The following is a 21,414-nucleotide window of genomic DNA, read 5'->3' on the forward strand; positions in this document are numbered from 1 at the left end:
GTAGGTATTTCATTTTACAAAACCCCACAGAAAGTAGGAGACTGAGTTGTGCTGAGCTCTGTGCTGATCCAAGAGACTCTGATCTTTGGGATTCTTCATAGCCTGCTCTCTCCCTAAAGTGACAGAATAATGGGGAGGGATTTAGAAATACAGAGGTTTTGAAGGGCAGGCTGGATGTGGCTATGAGCAACCTGCTGTAGTGTGAGGTGTCCCTGCCCATGGCAGGGGGGTTGGAACTGGATGATCCTTGAGGTCCCTTCCAACCCTAACAGTTACTCAGGATGCTCTCAGGGTTCTTGTAATGTTTTGCCAAGGACAGTCCCATGCAACAAAGTGCCATGAAGGCAGGAAGCATTCTGCTGCTAAACATGGAGGGCTTCTTTGGGGTCTGTGGTGATAGGGGCTGCTTAGCAAGTGCTCATACAGTGTGCAAAGAAATTGCAGCTCTGTCAGTCCTACTTGCTGTTTAAAACACTTTCTGTGTGAGTAGTTGGAAGGGTTTGGATTGTGGTGTGGTGTGGTTTGGTTTTTTAATCCATTGATGCTTCTTGCAAATATAATGGGTACAGAAATAATCTATTACATTCTTCCTTTGAGATGTTGAAAACTGCAGCTTCTTACTACTACTAGTAGTAGTATCTAAAGCATGTTTTATACATGAAGTTGTCTGAATGGCCAAAATATGTGTGTGCTGGAGGCAATTTAAGATCTCTTTAGACAAAAATAACAACCAGAAACAGAAGCTGAGGTAGGGCCTTCTTTTAAAAAGCTTAGTTCTTAAACAAACCAGCCAAGCTAGTTGAAGGTGAAGCATTTTACAAGTGACCTAAAATTATCTAATGGTAGAAATTTGCAGAGCAAGCTTCAACTTGGAGCAAATGATCAGTTTACAGACTCTCAGAGGAACTAAAGCTCATCAGGTGTATTAAGTGTAAAATAAAAACTGGCTTGCATACAGCTGTCTAAGAAACCATAGAATCCTAGAATGGTTTGGGATGGAAGGGACTTCCAAAGCTCATCCACTCCAGCTCCCCTGCAGTCAGCAGGGACATCTTCCACTAGAGCAGGTTGCTGAGAGCCTTGCCAAGCCTGGCCTTGAATATCTCGAGGGATGGGGCCTCAACTCCCTCCCTGGGCAACCTGTTGCAGTGTTCCACCACCCTCATTGTGTAGAAGTTGTTCCTCACATCCAGTCTAAATCTGCTCTGCTCTCATTTCAAAGCATTGCCCCTCGTTGTGTCCCTGCAGACCCTTGCAAACAGTCCCTCTGCAGCTTTCTTGTAGGCCCCTTCAGATACTTGCAGGCTGCTCTTAGATCAGCCTGGAGCCTTCTCTTCTCCAGCTGAACACCCCCAAGCTCCCTCAGCCTGTCTTTACAGCAGAGCTGCTCCAGCCCCCTGACCACTTTGGTGTCCCTCCTCTGGATCCTGTTCCATCAGGTCCACGTCCTTCCTGTACTGGATGCAGTACATGTACCCCAGCTGCTGCAGAGCAAATGTGGGCACCCTTAGAGGGGTGATGAAGTAGTGCTTGAATAATTTCCCCCTTCATATCTGACCCTGCATTCCTTGTGTTTCAGATTGAGATCGATTGCAAGCAGGAAGTGGTGGTGTATGACCAAAGCTCTAAAGATGTGACCTCTCTCTCGTCTGACTGCTTTCTTACTGTGCTCCTGGGCAAACTGGAGAAGAGTTTCAGCTCTGTGTATCTGCTTTCAGGTAGGAGAACAAGAGTGGGACAAAATAATCACCTGGATAAGGAGAAAGAAAATGTTGTTGTTATAACAGATGTGTACATGGTTTTGCAGCAGTGCTGGTATGAACTTCACCTCCAGCCCACCTTTTTCTGTGCTTCTTTATGCACCTAGTGACACTCTCAATATCTACAGTGCTTAGGAATTGCCTCTTGCAGGGGAGGGTATATCACATTGTGCTGTGTAAATGCAGATTGATTAAAGGGTTGCTTTAGGCACATCTGCCATTTCAGGGTCAAAAAGAGGAAAAGAAATGTGCTTCTCTGGTCTTTTGATATTGTAGATGCTAGGAGGAAAACCTCTTCCTTGCTGAATTGGTAATTACTACAATAAGAATAAGAGGAATGATCTCCCAGAGGTATGGAGATTATTTTCTATGGCTTCTTAAACTTCAGCTCCATTACTGGTAGTGCTCTAGTTAGCTCTCCCTCACCCCCCATGTCTTTTGGTTTTAATCCCAGGTCAAAGCATCCACAGAAATGCAGGTCCTTATAATGCAGGATTTGTTCTGTTAACATACACTCATAGAATGGTTTGGGTTGGACAGGACCTCCAAAGCTGATCCAGTCCAACCCCCTGCAGTCAGCAGGGACATCCCCCACTAGATCAGGTTGCTCAGAGCCTTGTCCAGCCTCACCTTGAAGATCTCAGGGATGGGGCCACAACTACCTCCCCGGGCAACCTGTTTCAGTAATCCACCACCCTCGTGGTGCTGAACTTGTTCCTCACACCCAATCTAAATCCTCAGATCCAGTCTAAATCTGCTCTTCTCTCATTTCAAACCATTGCCCCTTGTCCTGTCCCTGCAGGCCTTTGCAAACAGTCCCTCTGCAGCCTTCTTGTAGCCCTCTTCAGCTACTGGCAGGCTGCTCTTAGGTCTTGCTCTTAGGCCTTGGGACTTCTCTTCTCCAGCCTGAACACCCCCAGCTCCTTAGTCTGTCCTTGTAGGAGAGGTGCTCCAGCCCCTGGATCATCTTCATGGCTTCCTCTGAACCCCACTCCACACACTTATATTGATAATTTTTTGGACCCAGAGTTCACAAGAAGGAACAAAGAGGGGCACAGGGTAGATGCAATGCTGGAAGAAGAGGGAATGAGGAATACAAGTGGGGAATCCACTGCAGTGGCTCAGTCAGTGAGCTGGTGAAGGGTATCCAGAACCTAACTGGTGTTAGGCTGAATAATGATGAGGGAAAGTGAAAGGACTCCAGAGAGATGCATCCCTCAGCCTGGTTTCTCTGAGGTTTGTGGTGACAGGGAGGTGTGTCACCTCCCTGTGAGAGGTGTGAGAGAAACTTTTCCTGGACTGTTTCCAAAGTGAGTACAGAGAAGGTGAACAGTTCCTGCAGCTGGGCCAGTGCATTTGATGCTTGTTTGATCTGGGATTACAGTGAACTAAGCTGTGAGTTACGGGCTACAGTGTTAGATTGAGGAACTCTCTGTGAGCCACCAAGTGTCTGGGGTCTGTGCACAGCAAATGCTTCATGTGAGAGGTGAAATAGGTGATCTGTACTCCCTTAAATTTAAAACTGGTACTTTAAAACCAGGCCAGCCTAGAAGCAGTTCATGTCTCTTAAGAAACCCTGTTATTGTTCATATACTCCACTCTGTTCATCTGTCCTGCAGGGTTTGTAATCATTGGAAGCACAATACAGCTCCACAGAGCAATAAAGAATATTCAAAACTATTTCCATGATAGAAAGGGACACAGCTCCTAATAACTGGGAATTAGATCTCATGGCAAGGAGGAGTTGGGGGCCAATTGGGGTTAAAAAGGCCAAGTAATGAGGAGTATCACTCCCTTCCTTCTGCTGTCCATCTAGAGATGAATTGCATGAGAGATGGCTTCCATCTATCTCCTCTGCTGGACAGCATGAAGGAAGTGATCACAGAATCCTAGAATGGCTCAGGTTGGAAGAGACCTCAGAGCTCATTTCCTCCAACCTCCCCACCATGGGCAGGGACACCTCTCCTCTACACTCAGCGGCTCAAGGCCTCATCCAGCCTGGCCTTCAACACCCCCAGGCAGGAAGCAGCCACAGCCTCCCTGGGCAGCCTGTTCCAGAGTCTCAGCACCCTCCTACTGAAGAACTTCTTCCTCACATCCAGTCTAACCCTGCTCTCCCTCAGCTTCAAACCATTCCCCCTTGTCCTGTTTCTAGACACCCTCAGGAAAAGTCCCTCTGCAGCCCCCTTGTAGGATCCCTTCAGGTATTAGAAGGCAGCTCTAAGGTCCTCCCAGAGCCTTCTCTTCTCCAGGCTGAACAACCCCAGCTCCCTCAGCCTGTCCTCATAGCAGAGTTGCTTCAGCCCTTGGATCTTCCTTGTGGCCTCCTCTGGACTTGCTTCAACAGCTCTGTGTCCTTCTTATGCTGGGCATACAGAACTAGAAATGATACAGAGAACAGCAGCAAGGATGTTCAAAGAGGAACAGCCTAGACAAGAGTGGGAGTGGAAATGAAAAATGTGAGAGAAGCCTCTGGAAGTTCATCATCAGAGTGTCTCCATCCTCAGACTTGCCTGTAGGAATGGACAGCATCAGGTAGGGAGTGTTCCTCAGCTCGTGGTCTGGGCAAACAGCAGTTGCATGGTTCACAATGAAACTGTGAGAATTGGCTCATTAGTGTTTTTATTTCTAGCTCATGGTAGTTGTCTGTTCATGCTGCAAATGCCAGTCAAACCATGTGCAAGACACTAGTGCACAGTAGCTGGCAGAGGTGAACTTAGCCATGTGCAGCTGGTAAGGATTCATTTGGATGTTAGAGGGGGAAGGAAAGAATCCTAGAATGGTCCAGGTTGGAAGGAACCTCCAAAGCTCACCCAGTCTGACCTCCCTGCAGTCAGCAGGGACATCCCCAACTAGATCAGGCTGCCCAGGGCCTCTACCAGCCTCACCTTGAATATCTCTAGGGAAGGAGCCTCAACCACCTCCCTGGGCGACCTGTTGCAGTGTTCCACTACCCTCATAGTAAAGAACTTCTTGATATCCAATCTAAATCTGCCTTTCTCTAGTCTGAATCCCCTGTCCCTTGTCCTGTCACTGCAGGCTTTTGCAGTCTCTCCCCAGCCTTCCTGTAGGCCCCCTTCAGGTACCGGAAGGCTGCTATCGGGTCTCCCCAGTGCCTCCTCCAGGCTGAACACCCCCAGCTCCCTCAGCCTGTCCTCGAAGCAGAGGTGGTCCAACCCCCTGATCATTTTTGTGGAAAGGGACTCCAATGTGTTCAAGCCCTTAGAGAAAGGAGGGGGTTTGTTTCAGCTTGTCAGAAGCATTTGTGAAGAACTGAATCCTCTCTTTTGTTGAGTTGATAGTGCTGAGGATATTCCTGAGTGCAGAAACAGCTTGTGGCTGAAAAACCAGTGGTAGAAGAGGGTGAGAACAAAAGGGCAATCCAAGGAAAGTGTTTTTCACAGGTGCTTGTTGCAGGAAATGCCCCCAGCTAAGATGAATTGGTAGCAGAGTGATGAATGCCAACTCTATTCCTTCAGCTCTCAGGCATTCCCTTCTCTACTAACGAGTTTGCTCTGGTTTTAATATCTACCCGAGAAAACACGTTTCACAGCCTCCTTGGTGTCTTACATCCATTTGAAACCCTAGCCACTTTACAAAGGCAGCCTGTTGGGCTGTGGGTTGAAGGAGAAGGTGCTAGATGTGGTCTTCTGGAGGCTTCTGTGGAGGTTATTGATAGGTGGCTCTAGGAAGCCAGATAAAATGTGTCGTCTCAGCAAGCTGCTGACGAAGCCTCATTAATGTTTATGGCCCATAAAGAGAAGAGAGGTCAGGGCATTGTGTAAGAAGCAAAACCTTTGGACTTGAGCTTTCCCTGTGCCACTCAAATGTGGTTTATTTCCAGTACTGACCTTAACTAAACATTTTGGGGCAGGAAAATATTATTTTATTATTATTTTTTCCTTTTGGTTGGAACAGAACAAGCAGCAATTAACAAATATCTGAAATGCCTGCATCTGTTCTTCCTCCTTCCCCCTCATTAGTGAGCACTCAGGGAGGTGTTTTGGTTTTTATTTAGGTTATTCTTAAAGGTATGCTCTGCCCTGGAGGGTGTTTTTCATTGGACCAACTAATGTAAAGACCTCAAAGGAGCCCTTTCCCAATTAGTTTAAGCCCTTGATCTAACCTCATAAAAATATTTATATAATCTGGTGGGGAATGTTTTCAGGAATTTAAAGGTTTGGTTTGGTTCTTCACTTGTAAGAGTGCATGGAGTAATTGAATGTGGGGACTGAAGGCTTAACCTCACTCCTATTGTTGCATCTATCCCACTGAGTTAAATAAGATATAAACTTTGTCCTCAGATCCAGTCTAACCCTGCTCTCCCTCAGCTTCAAACCATTCCCTCTTGTCCTGTCTCTAGACCCCCTCAGGAAAAGTCCCTCTGCAGCCTTCCTGGAGGATTCCTTCAGGTATTGGCAGGCAGCTCTAAGGTTCCCATGTAGCCTTTTCTTCTCCAGGCTGAACAGCCCTGTTTCCCTGTTTGCAAAGGGACTGTCTGCACAGGCCTGCAGTGGCAGGACCAGAGGCAATGGTTTGAAATGAGAGAAGAGCAGATTTAGATTGGATGTGAAGAACAAGTTCTGCACCATGAGGGTGCTGGAACACTGCAGCAGGTTGCCCAAGGAGGTAATGGAGGCTCCATCCCTGGAGATACTCAAGGTAAGGCTGGACAAGGGTAACCTGCTCTAGTTGAGGATGTCCCTCCTGACTGCAAGGGGGGGTGGACTACGTGACCTTAAGAGATCCCTTCCAACCCAGCCCAGTCTGTAATTCTTCTGGGGTGGATGTGGAGCAATGGTAAATGTCCAAGAGGGACTAAGCTAAGCTTCAGAGTCCTGTAATACAGAATCACAGAAACAGGTTCCCTGAGCTCTCTAAGAACTTTTTCTGTGCTGCAGGACCAGCAAATGTAGCAGCAAATGTACCAGCAAATGAAGTGTCTGGGCAGAAGAGGAGTTAAACATACTGGAAGCCTTTTGTGAGCTACCAGAATTGCCTGTACAGCTTTAACCTGCCCTCAGTGCCTGTGTGCTGAGGAGTAGATTTGTACATGACTGTAAGTCATAGATTCTTGAAATGGTTTAGGTTGGAAGGGACCTTAAAGATCATCTACTTCCAACCCCTTGCCATGGGCAGGGACACCTTCCTCTAGCCCAGGCTGCTCTAGGCCTCAGCCAACCTGGCCCTGAACACCTCCAAGGAGGGGGCATCCACAAACTGTTCCAGTGTCTCACCACCCTCACTCCAAAGCATTTCTTCCTAATCTCCAGTCTAAATCTGCCCTCCTCAAGCTTAAAGCTGTTCCTATCCCATCACTACTAGTCCTTGTAAAACTGGAGCCATGCCTTTCATTACAGAGCACCCCCCTGGACTGCAGATTTAGTCAGGGTTGTGTATGCTGCAGCCTTGTTTGTAGAAAACTTGCTTCATGGTTGGAAATGCAGCTGTGATCCCTCACTCTTGAACAGGGGTCCCATCAAATTCCCTGTGCTGCTTACTGCACAGCTTGTCAGAGAATTACTAGCAGAGAATGACAGATTTTCTAGCTGCCCAGCATGAAGCCCACCTCTGTACTTGCAGGACCACTGAGCACTGAGCTGGGGAGCTGTAGGCCTTCCTCTCAAACCTGTGGCTGGGCTGTGAGTGCAGTCACCCTGTCAGAAAGCAGTGTTGACAGGTAATGGAGGTCCAGGCAGTGAACTACCTGCTGAGCCCTCCTGCCTTTGAGAAACAGCAGCAGTGAGCTACTGAATGGACTTTGTTAACACAAGAGCTCTCTAGTAAACTTCTAGAGAGCACAAAGGCAGTGTGACAAGAAGAAATGCACCAATTACTAATGCTCAGCTCAGTGAGGAGTGCAGGTGACGTGTGCTGGACAGGGAATGAGCTCACAAGCTCAGTGAGTATGGAAGGAGTCAGCAGAGTTCAGGGCCACTGGGCAAAGGTCCTGGAAATGGAGCAGTGAGAGATTAGCCAGGGGCTGTTGCAAAAGGCAACATTGCTGCTGAACTTAGCAAACCATTGCTCACCTCTGACCTAAGAGGGACACAAAGATCATAGAATGGTCTGGGTTGGAAGGGACCTCCAAAGGTCCAGTCTCCTCTGCAGTAAGCAAGGGCATCTTCAACCAGATTAAGTTGCCCAGAAACCTGCAGAGCCTCACCTCGAGTATCTCCAGGGGTGGGGCCTCAAACTCCTCCCTGAGCAACCTGTTGCAGTGTTCCACCACCCTCATGGTAAAGAACTTACTCCATGATCCAAGGTCTGGAATACCTGGTGTTCCCCAGCATAGAAAGGCACAAATCCAGGCTGGGTGCAGAGTGTGCTGAGAGCATCTCTGAAGAAAGAGACTTGGGGGTGTTGGTTGCTGAGAAGCTCCCCAGGAGTCAGCAGTGCCCTCATGCAGCCCAGAAGGCAGCTGTGTGCTGGGCTGCAGCCAGAGGAGTGTGGGCAGCAGGGCAAGAGAGGGGATTCTGCCCCTTGACTCTGCTCTGCTCAGACCCCACCTCCAATCCTGCCTCCAGGTCTGGTGTCCCCAGCAGGAGAAGGACACAGAGCTGTTGAAATGAGTCCCAACAAGGACAGGCTGAGAGAGGTGGGGTTGTTCAGCCTGGAGAAGACTCCAGGGGGATCTTAGAGCTGCCTTCCAGTACCTGAAGGGATCCTCTAGGAAGGCTGCAGAGGGACTTTCCCTGAGGGTGTCTAGAGACAGGACAAGGAGGAATGGATTGAAGCTGAGGGAGAGCAGGGCTAGACTGGATCTGAGGAAGAAGTTCTTCAGTGTGAGGGTGGTGAGACTCTGGAACAGGCTGCCCAGGGAGGCTGTGGCTGCCTCCTGCCTGGGGGTGTTGAAGGCCAGGTTGGATGAGGCCTTGAGCAGCTGAGTGTAGTTGAGAGGTGTCCCTGGGTGTGGTAGGGAGGTTGGAGGAGATGAGCTCTGAGGTCCCTTCCAACCTGAGCCATTCTAGGATTCTGTGTGTACGAAATGAAAGCCTTGCATGGAAGATGCAAGGAGAAGGAACTCTTTGTCAAACTTTTTTACGCTGGCATTTCTCTTAAAAACATTTGCAATTGGAAGTCCATTTAAAGGAATCCCAGTGTAAAAATGCCAGTGTCTCCAGGGTGCATTTACCACTTCACTAAAGCAAAGCTGGACAGAAAGAAGCCCAGTGCTCTCTCCCTGCTTTGTCACCAGAAAAACTGTTCCTGGTGGCAGAGAAACAGGAAACCTAAAGAATATTATCTGGCAGACAGAGCTGGTCATCTCTGTCTCCAAGTGGCCAGGGCTCTGAGGCTGAGCTTTCCCCCACTTCTGCAGTCCCCTGTGCCAAGCTGGAGGATACCCAGCTCAATTGGCATGAGGTAGCTGTGGTTTGTGTTGTCTGATAAATCCCTGTCTAGCAACCTGACACCTTTTAACATTTGGAGCTCCTGGTCTGAGCTGCCTGAAGTTCTGGATGTTCCCTGCAAGTCTTTGCAGTGCCTCAACGAGAAGAACACACCTTCAGATGGCAGCCACCAGGGAAAATCATCAACTTCTCTGCAAGCTGCAGTAATTACAGCAAGAATGAGCTGTCAGATCCCCTGCCAGCATTTAGGGAGGAAAGGACAGCTGCACACTGCTGCCAGCTTCCCTGATACTTTGCCTGGTTGATGCCATCAGAAGCAAGCCTCTAATGGAAGAGGTAAAAACTTTGCCATGGGAGTGTAGCATTCTCCAAGTGGTCTCACAACCCATGGAAGGAAGCCAGCCAGTGGCAGTGGGGAGGAGATGAGAGCCAGAGAGAAGCTCAGCTCTGAACCAGCCTCTCCATCAGTTTTTCCTGGGAGCCTTGGCTGCAGGCAGCGCTGTGTGAATGGCCTCAGCCTGCTGTACTTCAGCTGCAGCTCTGAGCGTTAGCTCAGAGCCCTGATGGTGTCAAGCACTGGCAGAATGGGAGCAGGGTTTATTACTTTCAGCTGTGTATCCACTCCCTGTCTGTTGAGAGCCAGCAGAGTTTGACCAGTGTGGAGCTCTCACAACATTCCCTAAACCCAAGAATAACTTTGGTAAGTTTGCTTTTGTTTTGGATGCCTCTGGATGCTTGTGAAACTTCATTGACTGAAATGCTGCTGAAAGGCTTTGGGTAGGGTTGTGGGGTGAGGGTTGAAAGGGGGGAGGGGAAAAAAAGAGAAAGAAGGGGTTTGGGTAGGGTTGGGTTTCTTTTTTAAAGGGAAAAAAGGCAGAAAGAAGGTTTGGGTAGGGTTGGGTTTTCTTTTAAAGGGGAAAGAAAGGCAGAAAGAAGGGATTTGGGTAGGGTTGGGAGGGGTTTGAAAGGGAAAAAAGGCAGAAAGAAGAGGTTTGGGTAGGGTTGGGTTTTCTTTTAAAGGGAAAAATAGGCAGAAAGAAGGTTTGGGTAGGGTTGGGAGGTTTATTAAAGGGAAAAAAAGGCAGAAGGTTTGGGTAGGGTTGGGAGGTTTATTAAAGGGAAAAAAAGGCAGAAGGTTTGGGTAGGGTTGGGTTTTCTTTTAAAGGGGAAAGAAAGGCAGAAAGAAGGGATTTGGGTAGGGTTGGGAGGGGTTTTAAAGGAAAAAGCAGAAAGAAGGTTTGGGGAGGGTTGGGAGGTTTTTAAAGGGAAAAAAGGCAGAAAGAAGAGGTTTGGGTAGGGTTGGGTCTCTTTTAAAGGGGAAAAAGGCATAAAGAAGGGGCTTGGGTAGGGTTGGGGTTTTTTTAAAGAGGAAAAAAAAGAGGAGGGTTTTGGCTAGGGTGTGGGGTTTTATAAAGGGGAACAGAAAAGGCAGAAGAGATTTGAGGAGGGTGGATTTAAAAGGCAGGGGGGGACAAAAAGAAGGAGGCAGATAGGGCAAGTGTGAGTGTGCAGGGTGGTTTCTTTACCTCTCCTTAGTCTGCCTTGTCTGAGTGCCACTTGGGTGGGAGAGAGGGGGCTTGACTTCCTTCTCCCCGCACAACCTTGTTTAGTTAACCTGCCTATTAACCTTGGCTTACCAAAGGCAGAAGCAGCCCTCCAGGGCAAAAGAGCTTCCCTTGCTACCGTGCTTGTAAAACACCGGCAGGAGGGGGCCACTCTCTGAGTGCTGCCGTAATCAAAGCCTGCCTTTCCCAAACCAGCAAACACTGAAGGCAGTGGAAGGGCTGTGGCTGATGAGAGGGGGGATGCAGCGTGGGGGAGGGGGCGGCAGTGCTCCTAACTGGGGCTCTCCCGCCTCAGCTGGTGTCATGGAAAATGGCAAGTGGCCCTGCAAGAGCAGAGCTGGAACGCTGCAATGGTAAGGGCCTGTGGAGGTCTGCAGTTCCTTTCAACGGTGAAAGATTGTAGATTCATGAAGCTTTGTGAGTCAAAGTTTACAACTTGCCTTCCTTAGGGCAAGGGGAAAAAAATCTATACTGCAGCTTTTAGATAAACATTTAATGTTCCATGGGAATGTGCCCGTGGAAGTGCTGTGAAGCCCCAGCAGTAAGAGCCTCTGATGTGATGGGGGGGGGGAGGCAAAGCAAAGGTTAATTGTATGCATTTTCTCTTAGCTGCAGTGCTGTTTGAAGTGGATTTGATTTTCTTCAGAGTAGTTTTAGGCAGTGGTGTGTTGGGTGCTTAGCACTGCCCAATATTTACAGCAAAACAGAGTCTGAATTGCTGTCAGGAGAAGAAAGAAAAAGGTAAAGATGAATGCACTCAGAGCCCAGAGAGTGGTGGTGAATGGTGCCACATCCAGCTGGCGGCCAGGCACTAGTGGTGTGCCCCAAGGATCAGTGCTGGGCCCTGTGCTCTTTAACATCTTTATTGATGATCTGGATGAGGGCATTGAGTCCATCATCAGTACATTTGCAGATGACACCAAGCTGGGGGCAGGATTTGATCTGCTGGATGGTAGAGAGGCTCTGCAGAGGGACCTCGACAGTCTGGGCAGATGGGCAGAGTCCAGTGGCATGAGATTGAACACATCCAAGTGCCAGGTTCTGCACATTGGCCACAACAACCCCATGCAGTGCTACAGGCTGGGGTCAGAGTGGCTGGAGAGCGGCCAGGCAGAGAGGCACCTGGGGGTACTGGTTGATGGTAGGCTGAACATGAGCCTGCAGTGTGCCCAGGCAGCCAGGAAGGCCAATGGCATCCTGGCCTGCATCAGGAACAGTGTGGCCAGCAGGAGCAGGGAGGTCATTCTGCCCCTGTACACTGCACTGGTTAGGCCACACCTCGAGTCCTGTGTCCAGTTCTGGGCCCCTCAGTTTAGGAAGGAGGTTGACTTGCTGGAACGAGTCCAGAGAAGGGCAACGAAGTTGGTGAGGGGTTTGGAGCACAGCCCTATGAGGAGAGGCTGAGGGAGCTGGGGTTGCTTAGCCTGGAGAAGAGGAGGCTCAGGGGTGACCTTATTGCTCTCTACAACTACCTGAAGGGAGGTTGTAGACAGGTGGGGGTTGGTCTCTTCTCCCAGGCAACCAGCACCAGAACAAGAGGACACAGTCTCAGGCTGTTCCAGGGAAGGTTTAGGCTGGAGGTTAGGAGGAAGTTCTACAGAGAGAGAGTGATTGCCCATTGGAATGGGCTGCCTGGGGAGGTGGTGGGGTTGCCGTCGCTGGGGGTGTTCAGGATGAGGCTTGACAGGATGCTTGGTTGCATGGTTTAGTTGATTAGGTGGTGTTGGATGATAGGTTGGACATGATGATCTTGAAGGTCTCTTCCAACCTGGTTTATTCTATTCTATTCACTCCACTGCATACCTTTGGGGGATGCAGTGGTGGGTGAGGCTTACCTTAAATGACAGGCTCTAGACATTGGTTTGTAGGAGCAGCTGTAAATTTTGCTGCTCTTTGAGTCTTCACTTCCTTTCCAAAGGGATCCCAATATCCTAAATGGCTATATTGAAATGGATGAGTAATTGGAGCCATTAATGAGGATGGTTGTAACTCAGGTCATTGGAGTCTTCTGCCAAATCTGCCAGCTCCCAAGTCTCCACCTTGCAGCCCTTTACTAGTACGTGCACGTGGGCTTTGGGCTTTGACTCACCACTTGGATCTTAGACCTTTTCCACTCCCTGCTCTAAAATGATTGTGTGTGCTGAGTTCACACTGATGAGCTGGCAGACACTTAGGCCTTGTGGGGAAAGCAGGGAAGTTTTTTCTAGTCTGTTTTCTTGGATTCATTGGATAAAGCTGATTTTTTTTAAACCATTTCCCCCCACACTCTGGCCTGCCTTTCCTGAGCAGCCAGAATCCAGAGTGGGGCTGGGAAAGGAGCATCTGATTGAAATGGCCCCAGAGAGAAAAGCCAAGCTTTGCTCCCTTACCAATGTGCATTGTCCTTGGGCTTTTCCAGCAGCCTCCACGACCTCTGAGAACCAGACACATTTACTGCCTCTCTTCCTCCATCAGGATCTTCCTGTGCATGCTGTGTGGGGCATGCAGAGCCGCAGGGCCAGCTGGATCCATGAGGATGTTGTGTGAAACACTTCACAGGCTTTTCTTAGCCTGGGCTCCTAGGGAAGCCAAGCTCCCAGGAGCTGCCATGATGTCTGTCTCTCTGCTGTCACCCACAAAAGATGTCTAAGCTTGTTGGTCAGCTTCAATAAGGTTTCACAAAAGGAGTAATTAAATGAAAAACTAATGGAAAGTCTTGTAAGCCCTCTGGACGTGAGCACTGCTCCAGTGCAGAGCCTCAAATTACTCTCTGTCCCCAAGCAGCAGTCTGGGGTTGAGCTGAGCTGGTTGTGGTTTTGCTGGTGTGAGCAAGCAGCAGTGCCATGTGAACCCCAGCCATTCAGGAAAGGCCCTGGGGAGCTCAGGCTGCAGTAGGTCCCAGGAATCTGCTGTCAGATGGGCACTGCTGGCAGGTGGGAAAGCTTCAGTTCTGCAAGCCCCCACATGACTTGGTTGAAACTGCTGGAGAGCAGTGAAGAGGAAAAGGACCTGGGGGTCCAAGTGGATAGAAGGTTGACCATGAGCCAACAATGTGCTCTTGTGGCCAACAAGGCCAATGGTAGCCTGGGGTGGATTAGAAGGGCTGTGGTCAGTAGGTTGAGAGAGGCTCTCCTCCCTCTCTACCCTGCCCTGGTGAGGCTGCATCTGGAATATTGTGTCCAGTTCTGGGCCTCTCAGTTCAAGAAGGACCTCAGGGAGCTGCTTGAGAGAGTCCAGTGCAGAGCCATGAAAATGATGGAATGGAACATCTTCCTTATGAGGTGAGACTGAAGGAGCTGGGGCTCTGTAGCTTGGGGAGGAGGAGACTGAGAGGTGGCCTCATTCCTGTTGATAAACGTGTGAAAGGTGAGTGCCAGAGGCTGGAGCCAGGCTCTGCTCTGCCCAATGCCAGCACAAGGGGCAATGGTGGAGGCTGAGGCATAGGAAGTTCCATGGAAACAGGAGGGAGAGTTTTTTCACGGTGAGGGTGACAGAACAGTGGAACAGGCTGCCCAGGGGAGTTGTGGAGATGTTCAAGCCCTGCCTGGATGTGTTCCTGTGTGATCTGGCATAGGTGCTCCTGCTCTGGCAGGGGGGGTGGACTGGATGATCTCTTGAGGTCCCTTCCAGCCTCTAACATTCTGTGATAGCCATGTTTGCTTACTATGACAGTCCAAAGCTGCCCTTCTGGTCTCCAGAAGCTGGAGAAGGTAGCAGCAGGCTTTGCTGCCAGGCTGTGGGCACAAAGAGCAATTGCTGGGATTCTGCTTTCAGCAAGCTGCAGCTGACAGGCTCTCAGGGAACACAGGAAGTGATGTGAACACATTTTTCTCATCTTAATTTTATTCCATTTCATGACTGCATTTACAAAGAAGTGGTAAGAAATTCTTCCAGAGCAAAGGCAGTGTAAGCTTGTGGATCACATTTTTCACTCACTTTTGTGAGAATCCTCCAATCCTGCCTCCACTTCTGGTGTCCCCAGCAGAAGGAGGACACAGAGCTGTTGGAGTGAGTCTGGAGGAGGCCACAAAGATGATCCAAGGGCTGGAGCACCTCTGCTATGAGGACAGGCTGAGGGAGCTGGGCTTGTTCAGCCTGGAGAAGACTCCAGGGTGACCTTAGAGCTGCCTTCCAATACCTGAAGGGATCTTCCAGGAAGGCTGCAGAGGAACTTTTCCTGAGGGTGTCTGGAGACAGGACAAGGGAGAATGGATTGAAGCTGTGGGAGAGCAGGGTTGGACTGCATCTGAGGAAGAAGTTCTTCAGTAGGAGGGTGGTGAGATTCTGCTGCCCTGGGAGGCTGTGGCTGCCTCCTGCCTGGAGGTGTTGAAGGCCAGGTTGGATGAGGCCTTGAGCAGCTGAGTCTAGTTGAAAGGTGTCCCTGCCCATGGTGGGGAGGTTGGAGGAGATGAGCTCTGAGGTCCCTTCCAACCTGAGCCATTCTAGGATTGTATTGCAGAGCCAAGCTTTTACTGTGTCCCCAGCCTAGAGCCTTCAGCTTAGGGGTGTGGCTCTGTGATGGGCACTGCCTTAGCACAGCGTTCCCCCCACTGCTGCCATGCAGTCCAGCCTGATATTCATGGTAGTCTCAGATCAGTTCCCTAAGAATAGAGGCAAGGGATTTCTCTTTTTAGTTTCATGTTGTAAGTCAGGATACTGAGCAGGAATTGCTGCTGGTGAAGCTTTTTGTTCTGAAACCTGCTTGCTGTGGCTTCTTTTGCTCACTGAGCTGATACACACATGGTTCTTAACTTGGTTTCTTTTGGGGTCCCCCCCCCCCATATATTTATTAAAGATACAGTTTTTTAAATCCCAGGAACAGGCAGAATTCAATCAAAGGCAGTGCAAGCCTTGACAGAAGAGTTTGTTATCTGCAGACAGTAGCACCTGGCAGGTTAATACTTCACTTCCTGGGAGTTAAAAAGCTGCCTTGTCCTGCACAGGTTAGAATTGCTCTTCCTTCACTGAGAATTCCTCTTGTCTCTGTGCCTTGATGTGAGGAAGTAGCTGGGGACTTGCACTGTGATTTGCAGCTTTCAGCCTTACTGCTTGGCTGTGCAGTGGTGAAAATAGAAGCCAGCAGGTCAAGGGAGGTGATTCCCCCCCTCTGCTTCACTCTGGTGAGACCCCACCTGGAGTACTGTGTGCAGTTCTGGAGCCCCTGTTACAGGAAGGCTCTGGAGGTGCTGGAATGTGGGCCACAAGGATGATCAGAGGGCAGAAGCTCCTCTGCTATGAGGACAGACTGAGAGAGTTGGGGCTGTTCAGTCTGGAGAAGAGAAGGCTCCCAGGAGACCTTATTGTGGCCTTCCAGGATCTGAAGGGGGCTGCAAGAAAGCTGGGGAGGGACTTTTGAGGGTGTCAGGGAGTGATAGGATGGGGGGAATGGAACAAAACTAGAAATGGGTAGATTCAGATTGGATGTTAGGAAGAAATTCTTCCCCATGAGGGTGGTGAGACATTGGAACAGGTTGCCCAGGGAGGTGGTGGCAGTCTCATCCCTGGAAGTTTTGAAGGCCAGGCTGGATGTGGCTGTGAGCAACCTGCTGTGGTGTGAGGTGTCCCTGCCTGTGGCAGGGGGGTTGGAACTAAATGATCCTCGAGGTCCCTTCCATCCCTAACAATTCTATGATTCTATGAAAGCAGTCAGGAAAAGCCCAGAAGTTGCTGCTTTAAGCAGCTGCCTCCTCCAGTGGCTCTCCAGACTGGTTTGCAAAGATGAAGTATGAGCATAGGCTGAGCTTGGGTGTTAGATAGGCTTGGAAACAAGCAGATGGCTTTTGTCAGAACATGGTGAAAAGCAAACATTAATAAGAACATATTGATGGCTTTGCCAAATTGAGCAAACATTGCTTTTGCTTAATGAAGTCTAATTATAGACCTAACACAGGGTGAGGTGCTCAGAAAGGAGCTTGCTGGGGTGGAATGGAAAAGGCTTGTGGTGGGTGCTGTGGCTTTAAAGTCTCATTTCCATATATCATTCATTATGAGAAAAAGCACCAAAGACTTCTGAGAGATGGAAAGAGAGGAACATTCCAAGCAGAGTGGGAATGCACAGGCAGGCTTGGCTTGCTGATGGATGGTTCTGCATGCTCATGGCACCTCTGGAAGAGGCAGAGTCACAGAATGTTAGGGGTTGGAAAGAACCTCCAGAGAACATTCAGTCCAACCCCTCTGCCAGAGCAGGATCACCCAGAGCAGGTCAATCAGGAACAAATCCAGGTGGGTTTGGAATGTCTGCAGAGCAGGAGACTCCACAACCACTCTGGGCAGCCTGCTCCAGGGCTCTGACACCTTTACAGTGAGAAAGCTTTTCCTTGTGCTGCCCCTTAACACCTCCCCATCTCCTGCCACAGATGCTGCTTTCCAGTGACTGGTCAAGCCCTGCAGCACTGCTTGTGAATTCAACCTGTCCTGTTCTTCTCCTAGGTGGATTTGCTGACTTCTCCAGCTCCTTCCCGGGCCTCTGTGAAGGAAAATCCACTCTCATCCCTACTTGTATTTCTCAGCCCTGCCTACCTGTCTCCAACACTGGCCCAACCAGAATCCTGCCTCACCTCTACCTTGGGTGCCAGCGGGATGTCCTCAACAAGGTGAGCGTTGTGGGTGCCACGTTGTTTGCTTGGATGAGTCTCTCGCCTCCTTGGGTCCTCCTCCATGCTTCTGTCATGTGGCATCCTTACAGCTACTAAGCATCTACAGTAAATAAAGATAATAGCTGTCTGGAATAAGCCATGGAAATCTGTCTGATGCACAGACCACATAATTAATCTGTGTCACATGATATGAACCTTGGGCTCCTTGCTCCTTCGTCTTGGAGATGCTGTGGTACCTTCCTCAGTAACCTATCCACCAACAGCAAGCTATCAAATCTGCCATCACAGCAGGGCAGCTCCATTCCTGTGCATAGCTCTGGCTGGTCTGCTTTGGCAGGTCTTGGATGTTAACACATTTATGGTAACAGTTAGAGTAAGAAAAAAGAAGGTTGGAAGGGACCTCAGAGCTCATCTCCTCCAACCTCCCCACCACAGGCAGGGACACCTCTCCACTACACTCAGCTGCTCAAGGCCTCATCCAACCTGGCCTTCAACACCCCCAGGCAGGAGGCAGCCACAGCCTCCCTGGGCAGCCTGTTCCAGAGTCTCACCACCCTCCTACTGAAGAACTTCTTCCTCAGATCCAGTCTAACCCTGCTCTCCCTCAGCTTCAAACCATTGCCCCTTGTCCTGTCTCTGGACCCCCTCATATAAGGTCCCTCTGCAGCCTTCCTGTGGTCTCCCTTCAGGTGTTGTCTAGTTTTTGTATTTCCTCCAAGTGCTGTTAAAGATGCCACTTGACTGCCATGGTTTGTACAGTGAGGGACTACTGCAAAGAAAGATTTGTGCACCTAATGAAATGTCAGACCTGGAGAATTTTATGGTAGCACTGCACTGAGGAACTTTTCCTGTTCCTAAAGAGATGTGCAGTCAATAGTCTCTGTTCCTTAACAGCCTGGAGTATTTTGGCTGAGTTACAGCAGTCACCAAAGCCATCAAATGCAGCACTGAAGGAGCTTGTCTTAGATTGCTGCAGCTCTTTATTCCTAGACACATGCACAGGTGTTTGCCTCCATGAGGAGCACCAACTCCTGCCTCTCAGATCCCTTCAGAAGGGAATTTTTATTCCTGCTGCTGCATGTGCCCTGTTGCCTCCCAGCTCATCTGACAGCCCTGCTCATTACTTGAAGCTCCAGCAGCCTTCAGAAGCTGGCATTGGGGAGAGGGGAGGAGGGCTTCACCTTGGCATATTGGCTTAATTATGCACTATGTATTATTAAGTATGTATTTAGATCCCTCACCTGGCTTAGAACAAATGCACTGCATTTTAGATCTGCCACCCTGCCAGTACCTGAAGGGGCTCCAAGAAGGCTGCAGAGGGACTGTTTGCAAAGGCCTGCAGGGACAGGCCAAGGGGCAATGGTTTGAAATGAGAGCAGAGCAGATTTAGATTGGATGTGAGGAACAAGTTCTGCACCAGGAGGGAGCTGGAACACTGCAGCAGGTTGCCCAGGGAGATAGTTCAGGCCCCATCCTTGGAGATCTTCAAGGTGAGGCTGGACAAGGCTCTGAGCAACCTGCTCTAGTGGGGGATGCCCCTGCTGACTGCAGGGGGCTTGGACTGGATGACCTTTGGAGGTCCCTTGCACCCCAAGCTATTCTCTGATTTCTCAGCTGTATGCAAGACAGTTTTGATTTTTGACTTCCTGCACCTGATGAGGTTTAGTTCCTTTTAAAGATCTTTGTTGGGCCATGTGAAAGAAAGGCAAACTAACTTGTAACCCACACAGGAGTGAGAGTGTTCCTTCTGCAGGTTACAGTAAGAGAAAACAACCTGTGGTTGTAGGCCTGAAGGAGCTTTCTACCGACACCCCACGTTTTGTCCCAGCATTTAAGCTGTGAACCTTTTCTGCTTTGCTGCTTGCAGGACTATTTAATTTTCTTCCAGCTCTGCATTTTATTTCCTGGAGCTAAATAACATTTTTAGAGTGCCATTAGTTTTCAGATTAAACAAGTCATAAAGTGTAAATAGGCTGACAAAAGAGCATTTACCTTCTTCTCACCGAGCTGTTAGCACTGGGATTTCTGGAGCTTCCTCCCGTCGTAATTCACTTGGTGCTCCTTGGGTGCCTCACAAAGAAGGCACTGTTATGGTTATTATATGGGGGCATGTGGCACAGGAATGATTGATGCTTCACAACAGAAGGAAGCAGAACTTCTTTCTTCAGCCTCAAAGACAAGCACGAACACATTTTTGGGTGGTTTCAGGCTTGGCGTCTGCAGCCTTCCCTTTCTTGCTTGGAGAATCGGTTCCACGTCAGGCCCCTGTGGAATCGTGGTGGTTGGACTCTGCAGCCCACCAGCACTTCTGCTCTAAAGAAAAGCCATGGGGTTTTCTATTCTTCTAATTGTACCAAGCCTAACAGCACCCCTTGGCCATGTTCTGGACAAACATGCATCATGCCAGAGATGCCTTCATTGCCTCCCTTCTTTACCCATGATAAAGGTCATGACCCTGCACATCATTTCCTAGTTACTCTTTCAGGTTTTCTCCACTCACCTTGAAGCAGTGGCAACAGCAGGTGAGGTGCTTTGGGGACACTGGTTCAGTGTAGTGCTTTAAACCAGAGAACCCTAGAATGGCTCAGGTTGGAAGGGACCTCAGAGCTCATCTACTCCAACCTCCCCACCATGGGCAGGGACACCTCTCAACTACACTCAGCTGCAAAAGGCCACCTCCAACCTGGCCTTCAATACCCCCAGGCAGAAGGCAGCCACAGCCTCTCTGGGCAGCCTATTCCTATCACCACTCTCTAAGTGAAGAACTTCTTCCTCAGATCCAGTCTAACCCTGCTCTCCCTCAGCTTCAAACCATTCCCCCTTGTCCTGTCTCTAGACACCCTCAGGGGAAGTCCCTCTGCAGCCTTCCTGGAGGATCCCTTCAGTGATTGGAAGGCAGCTCTAAGGCCCCCCAGAGCCTTCTCTTCTGCAGGCTGAACAAGCCCAGCTCCCTCAGCCTGTCCTCATAGCAGAGGTGCTCCAGCCCTTGGATCATCTTTGTGGCCTCCTCTGGACCTCTCCACCAGCTGTGTGCCCTTTTTCTGCTGGGGACACCGGAATGTAAGCAACTAGATTGTAAAGCATGAAGCAGAGTTCCTGTAAAGCTGCAGTTAGTGTCATGTGAAAATGGTCTCAAAGCCTTCCATCTCCTGCTCAGCTCTTCCCTGCAAGGCTTTGAATGAGTTTTGTGCATTTCCTTAGAGATAAGCACTTTGCAAACACTTTAAGAGGTGACTGCAGGAGGCCTCAGTTTCTTTTAGTGTGTCTCACCAGTATCTGTGCTGGAGCAAGCTTAGTCTTAGATAAGGGATTCATAAAATAGATATTCAGGGCAGCAAACTCCCTGTGGGAAGTGTCTGGTTAGCTGGTCAGCTTGCAGGGTGAGGATTTAAGTAGCACAAACTTCATTCCATGAGGTGGTGCTTCCTTATGGCAGGAAGCATTCTGCCATTCTTGCTGCTGTTAACTTGGTTTCCATGGGCTTTGTACTCCCTGTGTTACCTGCACACACTGTTGGGGCTCTCATTAAACCTTGCTTGGAGAATTTGGGCCAGCAGTGTGCCCAGGGGGCATGGAAGGTCAAGGGCATCCTGGCCTGGATCAGGAATAGTGTGTCCAGCAGCACTAGGGATGGAATTCTGCCCTGTACTCGGCACTGGTGAGGCCTCACCTTGAGCACTGTGTGCAGTTCTGGGGCCCTCACTTCAGGAAGGATATCGAGGTGGTGGAGCAGGTCCAGAGGAGAGCAACCAGACTGGGGAGGGGGCTGGAGGGAAAGGCTGATGAGGAAAGGCTGAGGGAGCTGAAGGTGTTCAGTCTGGAGGAGACTTAGAGGGGACCTCATCACTCTCTCCAAGTACCTGAAAGGAAGTTGTAGCCAGGTGGGGGTCAGGCTCTTCTCCCAGGCAACCAGTGACAGACAAGAGGGCATGGTATGAAGCTGTGCCAGGGAAGGCTTAGGCTGGATATTAGGAAGCACTTCCTCACAGAAAGGCTGATTGGGCACTGGGATGGACTGTCCAGGGAGGTGGTAGAGTTGCCATCACTGGAGGCCTTTAAGACAAGATTGGATGTGGCACTTGGTGGCCTGGTTTAGCTGACGTGGTGGTGTTAGGTCATGGGCTGGGCTTGATGATCTCAGAGGGCTTTTCCAGCCTCAGTA

The 21,414-nt window shown here is 49.7% G+C and overlaps 1 protein-coding gene across 1 annotated transcript in view; it reads left to right on the top strand.

Annotated features, from left to right (window-relative positions):
- The window catches only part of DUSP16 (dual specificity phosphatase 16), a 29,632-nt gene that overhangs the window by 371 nt on the left and 7,847 nt on the right, over positions 1-21,414 (top strand). Inside the window, exons 2-3 of the mRNA XM_009905260.2 lie at positions 1,580-1,718; positions 17,086-17,249. Of these exons, the coding sequence (XP_009903562.1) occupies positions 1,580-1,718; positions 17,086-17,249 (303 nt within the window). The remainder of the gene's footprint in view (positions 1-1,579; positions 1,719-17,085; positions 17,250-21,414) is intronic.

This window comes from Dryobates pubescens, chromosome 27, assembly GCF_014839835.1.
Source record: "Dryobates pubescens isolate bDryPub1 chromosome 27, bDryPub1.pri, whole genome shotgun sequence".
NCBI lineage: Eukaryota > Metazoa > Chordata > Aves > Piciformes > Picidae > Dryobates > Dryobates pubescens.